This window comes from Peromyscus californicus, unplaced genomic scaffold (genome assembly GCF_007827085.1).
Source record: "Peromyscus californicus insignis strain IS unplaced genomic scaffold, ASM782708v3 Scaffold_7__1_contigs__length_154581171, whole genome shotgun sequence".
In the NCBI taxonomy this organism is placed as follows: domain Eukaryota; kingdom Metazoa; phylum Chordata; class Mammalia; order Rodentia; family Cricetidae; genus Peromyscus; species Peromyscus californicus.
In genome coordinates this window covers 127,411,219-127,424,234 of record NW_026294595.1, presented here as the reverse complement: position 1 = coordinate 127,424,234, position 13,016 = coordinate 127,411,219, and the positions used below count along the sequence as shown (strand labels likewise).

Genomic DNA, 13,016 nt, shown 5'->3' with positions numbered 1-13,016 from the left:
TGTGAGATTCTCTTGTTAATGCCCATGTCTCATACTGTTAGCACCTCAGGGACCCTAAGACAGGACCCAGCACAAGGCAGTATTGGGGGAGCATCCGTGAGTAGACAGAGATGTGAATGCGCATGCACACCCAGGAGGTCAGCTAGCAGGTCTCCCGAGGGCAGTCGAGGGCAGTCGCGGGCAGTCGCGCAGGCCAGGGTCCTAAGCCTGTCTGCAGCTCTTCCTTCTATTCCCCTACCAGGACTCCACTAGGCCCCTCACTGTGCCCCTTCCTGAATGGAAAACTTGAGGCCTGGCCTCCAGAAGGGATGCATGGGGGCAGGGAACGGACATTACTCATCCCCACCTCCACCGGCAGACAGGAAGCTCACGCCAGGGGACAGTGGAGGGTCCTGCTTCCGCCCATCTGCGGCCAGGCTGGGGGTTGCCTGCAGGAATTATGCAGAGCACTGGAGCCTTTCAGGGTAATGTGTGCCCTTTTCACATGAGGTACTCCTGCAGCCTGTCCTTGGGGACCTGCTGGACACGGGTGCTTCCCTCAGTTAGGTTGGGACTAATACTTCCTGCAGGCCAGTGCCGCCTCCTGGTGCCCAGCACTAAGCTGGACGAGTCAGGGAGGGGTTTTCAGCAGCCTGACCAAGTGACATATGAGGTTGTCAGCCCCTCCCACGTCTCCACAGAATCTTGGCTTTGGCAGGAGAGCATCAAACATAGGGAAGTGGGGACCCTGCTGGGCTGTCACCTTCCTGAGGGCCGCAGCTATGGCTATTCAAACAGATCTTGTTGCTCCCCTCACTTCCCTAGTTTGTGCATTGCAGAGAATTCAGGGCAGGAGCACAAGAAGAAAACAGAGAAACAAAATGCCACCAGTACTGGGGACCTTTCCTCAGGGGTCTCAGACTGCTTGTCATTTGCTCTCTTTTGGTGGGAGGATCATACTGTGCTACACGTCTCCTTACAGAATGGCTTCCCCTCTTTCCTGTCGTTGGTTCTGCTGCGGTGAAAGTTGTCCAGTGATCCAAGGCCACTGTGCCCCCAACCCCAGCCCTATGCATTGAGTTCCTTAGGTCTCTGACATGGAAATGGCTCGACCAGGCCACAGGAAGCAGCCAGCTAGAATCATTTGTCCCAGCCCCTGCCATGAGTAGATGCTCAGTGATGACTGTTGTGTAGCCATGGACTGGCGAGAGCCAGGGAAGGGTTCCTAGAGGAGGCACTGGGCAGCACCCGGTCAGAGGAAGCAGAGTGAGTGGGCTTGGGGCCTTGGGGTCCCAAATGCCTGGAAGCTTCCTGTGATCCCAAGCCACGGCCAAGAAAGGCAAGTCAGGGCAGCCACAGCCAGCCTGCAGCTTAGGCGGCCCGAGGACTCTCCTGGACCTGGCTTGCTATCGGTGGATTGTCCTCTGCTGTGGGTCTCCTTTCCCCACAGTCTGTTCTAAGCAGGTTGCTCACCCTGTGCCAGCCTCAGCACCTGTCTGGTGTGGCCGGATAGCTGTGACCACTAATCTTGGTGTGCCCTTAGCAGCTGTCAGAAGACCAAGGCTTCGGGCCTTCTGCCACCTAGAAATACCAGCTGGGCAACTGAGCAGCCCCTTGTGATCAGGTGGGCTCTAGTGACCCTGGCTCAAACCTGACAGTGGTACAGCCCCTCCTCTCCCAGCCAGCCCCATGTCTCAGGGTGCTGTCCTCCCAGGTTCTCCTCTCCCCACTCCTCCCTGGGCTCTGGGAAGGTGTGGGGAAAGGCTCAGGCACTAGTTCTCCTATCTGATACAGGGCCAGACCCTGCCTCTGCTCCTTCCTGCTTGTGTGGTCATGAGCAAGTCGTTTCCCCTCTCTAGTGCTTGGAGGAGACTCCTGTGCCCACCTTTCTGGGCTGTTGAGGACTGGATGGTGTGTGGACATTGGGAAAGATCATAGGCCAGGCTGGAAGTGAGGCTCCTGGCCCACTGGCACCTACAGACCGAAAAGGCTGTGGTTGTGGTGATGACTGTGGACCAAAAGGCCCTCTGTCTCTCCCAGATTCTCTTGAGCCCTTCACCAGACTCTGTTGGCCCAGTCCTGCTTCCTTGGCCTCCTCAGGCCCCATGAGCTTCTGCCCACAGCCTTCTTCCTGAATGTAGAGTGGTGTTCCTAACCCTTAAGATCTTGGTACTTTAGAAAGGGAGACAGCCGGTCATGGTGGTACACTCCTGTAACCCCAGCACTAAGGCTGAGGCAGGCGGATGGTGGATTGGTGGTGGGCCTAAGTTACATAGCATGTTTAAAGCCAACTTAAGCTACATAGCAAAGACCCTGTCTTAAAAGCCAGCCAAACAGGTGAGCCAAGAAGGCCCTGATGCCAGGTGGGTCTGAGCTCTCACCGCTTCCCTTAGCACCCCCAGTTCCTCCCCATTCCCACCCACAGGTCCATAAAGACCCTGCCTGTTGACTCACAGCTGCTGCATCTTTGCATGGCTCTAGGGGATGGGGGAAGTAAGGGAATGAAGAAAAGACAGATGGACAACAGACAGAAAGCTGGAATTGGGTGGCCTGAGCTCTGGGCTAGAGAAACCACAGCAGGCTGGAAGCTCAGCATGTTTATAATATAGAGTTGAACAAAGAGGCGGAGTTACAGCATACAGCTGAACAGGGAGGCGGGGTTTGTGGTGTACAGCTTGATCAAGGAGGCAAGCTTAGCTAGTCTTGGTAGGAGCAGTCTCTTGTGGGGGCCAGTCTTCAGGCTGTAAACATCCAGGGGAGAAGCTGTGGTGAACACTTTCTGCAGACTGTCAACATTCATACTCAAACCTGAGGAAGGCTGTGCCACTTCCCTGAACCTAGCCTGGAGAAGGCTTTGCTGCTTTCTCAAGGGTCTGAGACTTTGGAGTCCTTGACATGGCTGCTTCCATGTCAACAGTGCACATTCTCTCAGGACACAGCCTCTGCCTACCACCCCCTCTGAGGCTCGCAGGTGGCTGAGGAGACAGCTGAGGGGTAATGTTGCTGTCCAGGGAGAAGCAGCCAGGTGACGGCATACCTGTGTGCTGCCACCCAGAGTGCTCCTAGCAAGTGAGAACTTAGGCGAGTGATTGCGTGACTAGTAGAGAAAGGGCTGAATGAGTGTTAGGGCTAGGCCTCTGCCACCTCTGCCCCCCACCCCCGCCATGCCCACCCTTCAGTAGGCCCACACTCATATGGAACAACACTTACCACAGGTTTGGAGTTCCTGGCCCTTCAATTGAGTCACTGTGGACGCAGTCCTCATGGTTTGATTGACACTGCCCTGGTTATTGTCACATGAAGGAGTGGTACCCACTACAGCCTTCTGGGATGGCCTTAGAGGCTCTTGGTTTGCTATAGGGGTCTCACTGCAGTTCAGGCAGGCCTTGAACCTTCAGTCCTTCTCCTGGCCTCCTGAGTGCTGGGATTACAGGCCTGCCCCACCATGCCCAGTTCCACACTGGGTTCTTACCTTTGCTTTTTTGTCTTTTAAGTTATTTTTTTATTTTATGTGTATGGGTATTTTTCCTGTATATATGTCTGTGCACAACATGTTAGCCTGGTGCCCATGGAATTCAGAAGATGGTGTCGGATCCCCTGGAACCGGAGGTACAGATGGTTGTGAGCTACTATGTGGGTGCTGGGAATTGAACCCAGGTCCTTTGAAGAGCAGTCAGGGCTTTTTGAGCCATCTTTCTAGCCCCAGCTTTATTTAAAAAAAAAAAAATTCAGCACTATTAGAGATTGAACCTAGGACCTTGTTCATGCTAGACACCATTTTACACCCAATCTATATCCCTAGCTACCCACAGTGGACTTTTAAATGGAGCGTCCCTGCCCCACACTGGTGGGTCTTAGTCCTGTCCATCCGTCACCCTGACCCTGTTTGTCTCAGGTCATGTCTTGTGAGGTTGGAAGCCAGGCCTGGGCCCTCTTCTCCCCCTGTAAAGCAAGAGCTGTTTGCTCTGATTTGAGGCACCAAACATCTGACCACAGTAACAGAGACTCTCTCTTACCCTACCCCAGGGTTCCAGCTCTTCTAAGGATTGGTCAGGGGCCATATGGCAATCCTGGGTCACAGAAAGTGTCCATCAAACTGGTCTGCAGACAGCACAGTGTTAGGCTGGGCCAGACCTGACCTGCAAAAGCAAGAGGAGCCAGGAGACAGCTCCAAGGGATTCCTGTCTCACAGGATCAGGCCAGGCTTGATCTTGCCCTGACCTTGTCTAGGTTACTGGGGCCCTAGAATTCCTGGTAAGAATATTAGGGCAGGACAAGTTCTGGGGCCCAACAGGACGAGGGTTCCCTGCTAAGTGAAGGGAGTGGGACCCTGCCCCCTCTCTTCCTCCCTGACCTGGAAGATTAGCCCTGGCCTTGGGGCCATCTGGCAGATTCTAGCCCTGCTCTCAGCAGACTCCCCTCATCCGGCAGTACTCACAGCCCCTCCTCTTCCCTGCTGTGCTGAAGAGGGGTTGGGTAGGACCATACAGGCATGTACAGCCCTGGCCTGAGTTGTCTGGGGGTGGCTCTCCCAGGAACCAGGAAGTGGCTGGGCCACATTGTCGTCATCATCACCCTGACCTAAGGACTGGGATGCACCAGCCCTAGACCAGCTTCCGGGAGGACAGGAAGGGTTGCCAGGGGCCTGCCAACTCCACATACAAGCTCCCAGGCAGGCCCTGCCCCATGAATCACTCACACATGGTAGCCTGAAGTGGCTGCTTGCTCCCAGAACACATGATTTGTGGGGGTTGGGGGTAGCAGGCAGTTAGGGAGTCTAGCTTAGAGCTTTGCACTTGGAATTGGTATTTGTGCATGGCCTGCAGCAAGTGGAGAAAGTGGTGGACTGGGAGGACAGGCCAAGGGCTTCATACTGGGAGCCTTTCCTCTGGGCGTAATTTGCCAGTGTGCATTGGAGAATCTAGGGTGGGGGTGGGCTGAGGCACTCTTTGTAAGGCCATCTGGGCGCTGCTGCTCACTCCGGGAGACTGATGACTGCCCTGGGAGCCTCTGAGCCTTGACCGAGCTGTCTCCTGTGAAGGGGTATTTGTACTCCTAGAGCCGGACACTCAGATCTGGTGCATGCTTGGTGTCCATGCCCACCGGCAAACGTGGTTTCAGTGCCTAGATCACCTGCTCTAATACCATGTTATCTGTACCTTGGAACTTCTCCAGGGGACTAGATCCTGGGGTCCCAGCAGACCTGCAGAGCTGTGCTGTGTGAGACTTCCTTCACTAGTAGCTGCTGAACATTCAGAAAGGGATGGTGCAGAGGTGTGTGGCATTCATGAAAACACACCTGGCTTGGTGCTCTTAGCATAAAAACAGAAATGTGTTACTGATTACTTATCAAAATGATATGTTGGATATATTAAGTAAAAGAAACTCAAGTTTCCTTTTTGGAAACAGGGTCCAGCTCTGTAATCCTGGTTGGACTTGAACTTTCTATGTGTAGTCAAAGCTGATTCTCCTGCGTCAGCCTCATATAATAGTGGGATTACAGGATTGTATCACTGCAATTAACTTTACCATACATTGTTAAAGTTAATGTTTTTGTCCAGCATACATGAGACCCTGGTTTCCATTCCTAACACTGTACAAAAAGCCACCACGAAACCCCAAACAGGCCACCACCTTAGGTTCAGTTTTGTTTCACTTTTTAAAAAATACGACCACTTGTCCAATGAGAACCACACTTTGGTTCACACTGTTTATGGACAAGGCTGCTCCTGAGAGCCTAGGCATTGGTGCCTAAGGAGCAAGACCGAGATGGAAGGCAGGTGCTATAGATCCGGGGATGAGTATTATGGACTGTGTGTTAGGAAACATGAGTGGATCAGTGATGTGGCTCAGTTAGTAAGTGCTTGCCTAGCATTCATAAAACCCTGGATTCCTTCCCCAACACTGCATCAGCTGGGCCTGATGGTGCACATCTATAATCACTTGGGAGGTGGAGGCAAGAAGATGGGAAATTCAAGGTCATCCTCAGCTATAGAGCTAGTTTAAGGACAGCTTGGGATTTGTGAGACCCTATCTATATAAAAAATGAAAAAGAGTGGAGCCCTAGAGGGGGTAGGCATGGTCTCTGTGACCCCTAAGCCTTGGCCCTACTGGGCTGCTTAACCACAGGGAGAGAACCAGGGCGCTCAAGAGAGAAGCTGGGTGGCAGCAGAGCCTGAAGATGAAGTAGAGAATACGGGCCTCATGCGGATGGTCACATGCCCAGTGTGGCCTTATCACCTAGGACAGTCGGGTCCCTCTGCCTGCCTTCAGAGAGCACAGATGGGCGCCAGGAGCTTGGTGCTCCTTGGAACTATGCATTACGGAAACACTACCCAGGCCACCACTGGCCTTTGTCAAAGCAGGCAGGGGTGAAGGATGAGGTGGGAGCCCTAGTGAGGGGCATGCTCCAAATTCAGAGGAGTCAGTGTGGCAGCCTGCAGACCAGAGCTTCCTTCTAGACCTTCAGTGATTCCTGCCTGGCATATACAGTGTGTGTGTGTGTGTGTGGGGGGGGGGGTGCGGCACAGCAGCTAACGCTCTAGCACTTCACCTTCCCCCTCCTTCCGGGCTCCCAGCTTTTGTGTGTGAATTATTGATGCCCCTCGTCGCCCCTGCCTGGCTGCTGCTTTGACCAGAGCTTCACCAAGGGGCCCATGCTGCCTTCGGCCCTGCATTTCTGCTGCAGCAGGCAGCTTGCCTGTGTGCCACACTTGTAGGTTCCTGTGCCCTTGCCACCTCTCCAGCCTGGCTTGGGGGCTGGTGTGGGTTGCCCACCGGGGAAGGGTACCACTGGCTATGGCCCCAGAGTCCACAGTGGTGATTGGCGGCTTGCACAGAGCTGGGCCTGTGCAGGCTGCAGGGCGCTGGCGCCCACATAAGGGCATTGTTTGCTGAGGTAAAAGGAGTTTTTGTCTCCTTCTGGAGACGGGACAGAAGGAGGAACAATTTCCCCCATTCATCAGTAATTCTCCCATTTGAATAGCAGCACATCACCCCGTTACAGTAGATGGGCATGGCAGGCCTCCCCTGCCCTAGGGCTCTCCAGGCACAGGTGGTGGGTTCTGGGTCCTCCCAGCCTAGGGAGTCACCCTTTGCCAAGTTGTGGAGGACCATTTTTATGGAAATGGACAGAAGAGATACATCCCTGCTGCTTCCCCAGAGCCTCCAGGGTACCTCTCCAGGCTGTTCACACGGTCACAGGTGGGCAGCTGTGGCCTGCCAGTGTTGTTCTGGGTTCAGGTAGGTGCATGCCTAGAGGGGACTCTTGGCACAACCCCAAGATGAGGACCAGGTGGGGGTGGGAGGGTCACCTGAACCTCTTGCGTTTCCAGCTCCAGGTCTGAGTGGGTCCTAAAGAATACCTCACAGGAGAGGCCATAGCCTCCAGAAGGCCTTGGCACTAGGCCTTTAGTGCTGTGGGGCCAGCTGGTTATTTCATGGAGTCATAAAACACTGGAGCCCAAGAGGGCGTCAGCGGCAACTCCCTGGGCTGCAGATAAGAGGAGCCCAGGAGGTGGTTGTGCCCAAGGTCAGGCTGAAAGTGAGGCCCTGCCGAAACTGCTGGCCCAGCCCGCCATATGCCACTCAGGCATGGGGTTGGGTACCTCTGAAGTCGTGTTTCTTGGAGAGTGAGGAAGAATTTGCCATGGATCAGACCCCAGCTACTGGATCTCTGTCCCCTTTCCCTGAACCCTATAGGCTGGGAGGTGAGGCTGTGGCATCCAGGGGTCAGTATCAGCAGCCTCAGGATAGGTAGGAAGCAGAAAGTCTGCCCCCAGGCCTGGCCTCTACCCCCGTGTTACTCAGAGACCAAAGCAGACCATGTGATGTAAAGTGGCCTCCAGCTAGCTTTGACAATGAGGAAGTTGTTACTCTCATAACCAAATAGTCCAGGGTTGCCTTTGGTTTAAGGCATAGGCAGATTTTGGAAAGGTTGTGTCAGCCTATCTCTGAACTTCCCCAGGGTGGGCCCCGCCTAACAGGTAGAAAAAGCTCAGGTCTGACTTTGGTGGGTCCAGCTTGGTCATATGGCTTTTTACCAGTGGCTGTGATGGATCATGTTGACTGGCTAGACCTGGGGTACATGCTTAACCTGAGGAACCCTAGATGACCCAGACATCCTTGCCAGAAAAAGGGGTGTGGCTTACAGGGAAGCAGGAATGATCCAGGCCTACACACTAGAGCTCCGCCAAGGCCCAGGGGCAACTTACCTACAGGCTACAGACACGGTAAATGAATAGTATGGCAGGGAGGAGGTAAGGGTGGTGGAAAAGTAGAGAAAGAGGTTAGCATGTCAGTGTGGGGGCTGGGGAGGGAGGGGGAGGGCTTCCTGACACAGTGACCTTTAAGCAAAGCCCCGGAAATAAAGGAACAGGAAGTGAAGAACAAGCTCTGGGGAGCCAGGGACAGGGTGGCAGCGAGAGGGAACAGAAGTCCAAAGGCCTTGGTCACAGCTAGGTGGCAGGGTGAGCTGCAAGTGGACAAGAGGAAGGCACGGCAGGAGAGTGGGGCTGACCGAGAGCAGGCGATGCAGGCCAAAGGACAGTGCGGCTGTGGGCCGCCTTCCCTGGGATGAGTTCTGCAGAAGAGCAGCAGAGCTCGTGCCAGGATGAGGTGTGGTAGGCTCAGGCTTCCCTGAGTGATGCTCAAGGGAGCTTCGAAGGAAGGACAGTGTAGGGTATAGAGCAGGAGACACTTTTCCTGGCTCTTGATTCCCAGTCTCCCAGGCAGGTGCACACATCCCAGACCCTTTACCCTCCTTCCCCTTCCACTTGTAATGCCCACCCCTGATACGACACTGTGGGGCCCCACACACTCATGTTGCAGTCTGGGGACATGAACGTAGGAAGCAGGTGAGAGTGGAGTTAGGGCGGTTTTGGGTAAAAGAAGCCAGATTTCATTTTTGAGCGCCTGCTCCATGCCAGGGAGAGTTGATAACATCATAAATGCCATTTTACTGATGCAAGAGCTATTGGAAAGAGGAATTGAGGCACCAAGAGAGGTGGCCTCTTTGAGGTCACATAGGTTATATCTACCCTGTTCTTAGCTCTTTTGTATTATGCTAATACCAGCCGCCCCAGTTGGAAAACATCACGCTGTGTAAAAAAAGAGCTGGCCCAACCAGGTGGGATCCATATGCTGGGCAAGATTTTCGGGGGATTGTAGAATGTGTGATGTGTGTCCTGCCTCAGGTGCAGCATGGCTAAGGGCCCATTGGCTTGCTCAAAGTTCAGGGTTTTTGTCTGGAGTTTTTTTTTGTTGTTGGTTATGAGATCGCTGGGCTGTATACTTCAGTACTTCAAAATACAATTGGTGCTATTATTTCCCCAACTTTTCATCATGCCAGACAGAGGCTCTGCCTTCACTAAGCATTAGCCCATTTCCCCTCCATGGGCTTGAGGGAACACCACCTCACTTTTTGCCCCAGTGAATGCCTCTATTATTGCCTGTGCAGTTAATTGGGATCATTCACTATATCCTTTCGTGTCTGCCTTATTTCACATGGCATAATGTCCTTACGGGTCCTCCATGTTGCAGCGTATATCTCAACCGGATTCATTTTAAGGCTGAGTCTTCTATTGTATGGCTAGGTCACACTTTGCCTGTTTACGTCTAGTGGCTTCTTAAGGTGCTAATAGTGCATCCTGGTCACTGTGGATATTTACATCCCAGGATGGGTTTCCAGTTTCCCCTAAGGTTTGCAGCCATGGCCACAGCAGTTCCCAGGCTCTGGTGTCTTGTGGGCCTCATCTATCCAACCACCTTCCTTGCCAGATGGGGATGACCTCTGAAAACAGAGAGATGGGTACCCCCATTGGAGCCAGCACCTGTTCTTTCTAGGAAGCCAGACAGCATGAGCCTGGGCCTGTAGCCCAGGTGACAGTAGCTTCTCATCACAGCTGATTTTGACCCTGGGTTGGAGCCCTGGGATTGCCCTGAGTGTCCCGAGCAGCTCCAGAGCCACATACATGTTGCCTGCTCTAAGCAGGCAGACAGGAGACTCCTCTGTCCCCAGGCAGGGTGTGGTGCTGTAGCTGTCCTTAAGCCTGGTGCCTGTGGTGACTGCAGTAACTGTTGGTAACATGGTACCTGACGAGGAGCAGCTTATCCTCCAGAGGAGGGATCCAGTGCCCTTCCAGGTTGAGCAAGCGGCCTGTGGTAAGGTAGAAATCATAACTTGGAAGTAGCTAAGACTAGATAGAGGTGTCAAGGTAGGCATTCAGCTTTGTTCCCCAGGCCTCAGGTACCCCTGGGCCACTCAGGTACCAGGTTCTACTATGGTTCTTCCCAGGTGCCCTAAGGCAGCAGAGCAGAGTCAGGCCATGAAAGCTGGCTGACATGGGCCCAACTGGAAGGAGCAGGACATCCAAAGCCCTAGCCCAGGCCTGGAGACCCGGTGCTAAGGGGTTAGGGTGGGAACTGGCAGGGCAGGCTGCAAGGTCATGAGGCTGGAGCATGGGCAGTGACCTCCAGGAAAGGGCTGACAATGGCAGAGGGAAGGCCTGAGCTGTGAAAGGGTACTGAGGAGGTGGCACCCACCAAACCCCGATTACCCAGTTACTGGTAAACTTCCTAAGATTTAGTTGGTCCTCGGGCATGCCAGCACCCTGGTCGTAGTCATCACTGCCCCTGCGTTTGGGATAGGGCCAGCACACAGTAGGTGCTTTAGTTAATGCTGCCAGGTAACTGTTTTTCACTACACCTTTTAGACTTGTTGCTGGAGATACTGCCAGAGAAAAACGCAGCCCATTTGTGAGGGCAGAGGACTTAGGCAGTGAGGTCCCAGAGATAGGTCCCGGGGCTTGGGATCAAGCCCACAAGATAAAGGGAGGGTGGAGCAGTGCTGCCTAAAGGTGGCCTGGGCAGTGTAGCCTGGCCCAGATGACCTGTGGCAGCTGAGGGGGAGGAATGTCACTGCACCACACTTTCCCCATCCCCCTCTACTCAGGGCCCTGGCTGCTTGATAGGCAGACCGGCCCCGCCTTCAGGCAGCTGAGAGGCTAGTGATTGGCTAGGGCACTAGAGCCGCTCAGTCGCCATGGGGACGTTCAGGCGGCGCTCATGCCCAGTGCTCAACACTAGGGACTAAATCTTCATAATCTGCTGGCGGTGGGGGTGGGGTCCAGCGCGACCCTGACCTGGGGAAAAGGCTGGTCCAGGCTATGGTCAGGGCTCCCTTTACCACCCCTCCCTGGCCCTCCCCTTGCTGGGTCAAGCTGTAGAGCCTCCAGGGCACTTAAGTACCATTGTCATCCACGTAGGTGCTCACCTGACAGTGACCCCAGGAGGTCTAGAGTAGCTGCTGTGGTCCCAGCTAATGAAGCAGGAGGTAGGGGCCTGTGGGAAGAGAAACCTGGAATTTATCTAAAAATGTATTTTCTTGGCGCTCCAGTTTATCCTCTGGATCCTGCAATGCTGCACTCTCCACAGCAGGGGGCTCCCGCCTCAAGAAAGCAGGAAGACCAGCTGGGAACAGGAGCTGCAACCTCTCAGCAGTTGGCTTTGTGCTGTCTGAGGCCACTTGGCCAGGCACAGAGGGCAGAGGCTGGGGTGATGTGCTCTGCAGAGGCTGCCAATCTGGCTAGACTTGTACAGGAAGGCACGGATGAATAGGGAGTCTGGCGGTGGAGCTCTTCTTCCTCGGGCAGAGCAAGGAGAAAGTCAAGGTCCCCCTGTACAGAAGAACATGAAGGTGGGAGGGGGAAGCAGTCCTGAGCAGCGAGAAAGGCTGGAAGTGTCAAAGGACCTGGGCTGCCTCAAGTGGAGCCTCCCTTGAGCTTGTCTCTGGCCTTCGTAGGTTTGGAGGTGAAGAGAAACCTCTGTGCTCTGCATATGCTGGTCATGACCACTTAGCACCTAGTGGTCCCCCTTCCCTGATTTGCCTCAGCTCAGGTGGTAAGCCTGAGGCTCAGTTCCGATCCCAGAGCATGTGGTATGGAGAGCAGAGCACTCTTGTTCTCTGCAAGGATAACAGCAGAGGTACTCTGAGGCCGCCCCACCCAGCAGGGCCTCTGGAGCAGTGGGTGCAGGGACAGGGCCTCATGCCCAGGGCTCTCATTCCAGACGACTCCTCCTCTGAGAGTGGCAGCGGCAATGGCTCGTCTACCCTGAACCCGTCCACTTCAAGCAGCACACAGGGCGATCCTGCCTTCCCTGAGATGAATGGTAACGGTGCTGCAGCCCCCATGGACTTCACTGCTGCCGCTGAGGATCAGCCGATCAACTTGTGTGATAAGCTGCCACCGGGCACAGCACTGGGCACACCATCCTACCCCTCCGATGGCTGCAGCACTGATGGGCTGCGGAGCCGCGTCAAGTATGGGGTAAAGAGCACTCCTGAGGTGTGTAGGACTGCAGGCTGCGTGCCTCTGGGTTGTTGGGAGGCTGGAGGGAGGTCATACGGACTGTAGTGTAGTTGGAACTGAGCCAGCCCATTTGTGACATCAAGCCAAGGTAGGGGCTACGGCCACTTTGCCATGGACACACTAGAATGGCAGATGGCTGAGGGTGCCCCAGATACGTCTCACTTCTCTGAGAAGTGATGGCTCCTCCCTTGGTGGAGAGATGGCAGGTGATGTGTGTCCCTGAGGCTTATTCCCTTCCCAGGAACAGAGTCTGCTGTAAAGAATAGTAGCAAGGAGCACATTGGGCACAGAAGTACAAGACATTGCTGAGCATGGTAGTCATTCCTGTAACTCTGGAACTCAGAATCTGCCTGAAGCAGGAGGGGCGCTGAGTTTGAAGGCAACCTAGGCCACATAGTGTGTTCCAGGACAGTCTGAGCTACACAGTGAGATCTCAGAGGAAAGCAAAAACTTATAAAAGGTTCAGTTGTTAAAGGTCACCTGAGTCTGATCCTCTGCACCTGCGTAAAGGTCGGGGGGGAACCAACTCCAATTGCCCTCTTGACTTCCATACACACCATGGCTTGTGTGCTCCTCCCCAGTGTACACGTTCACCTTTTGAAAAGGCGGCACAGACCTCATACTTCCTGGCTACCCAGTCTGCCTGTCCCTATATTTCAGATGATGCAG

The 13,016-nt window shown here is 54.3% G+C and overlaps 1 protein-coding gene across 5 annotated transcripts in view; it reads left to right on the top strand.

The window, feature by feature from the left end:
* Positions 1-13,016, top strand: part of Nol4l (nucleolar protein 4 like) — a 125,423-nt gene that overhangs the window by 100,517 nt on the left and 11,890 nt on the right. For all 5 annotated transcript variants that reach the window (XM_052722446.1, XM_052722447.1, XM_052722448.1 and 2 more), the window contains one exon: positions 12,046-12,323. In XM_052722446.1, the coding sequence (XP_052578406.1) occupies positions 12,046-12,323 (278 nt within the window). The remainder of the gene's footprint in view (positions 1-12,045; positions 12,324-13,016) is intronic.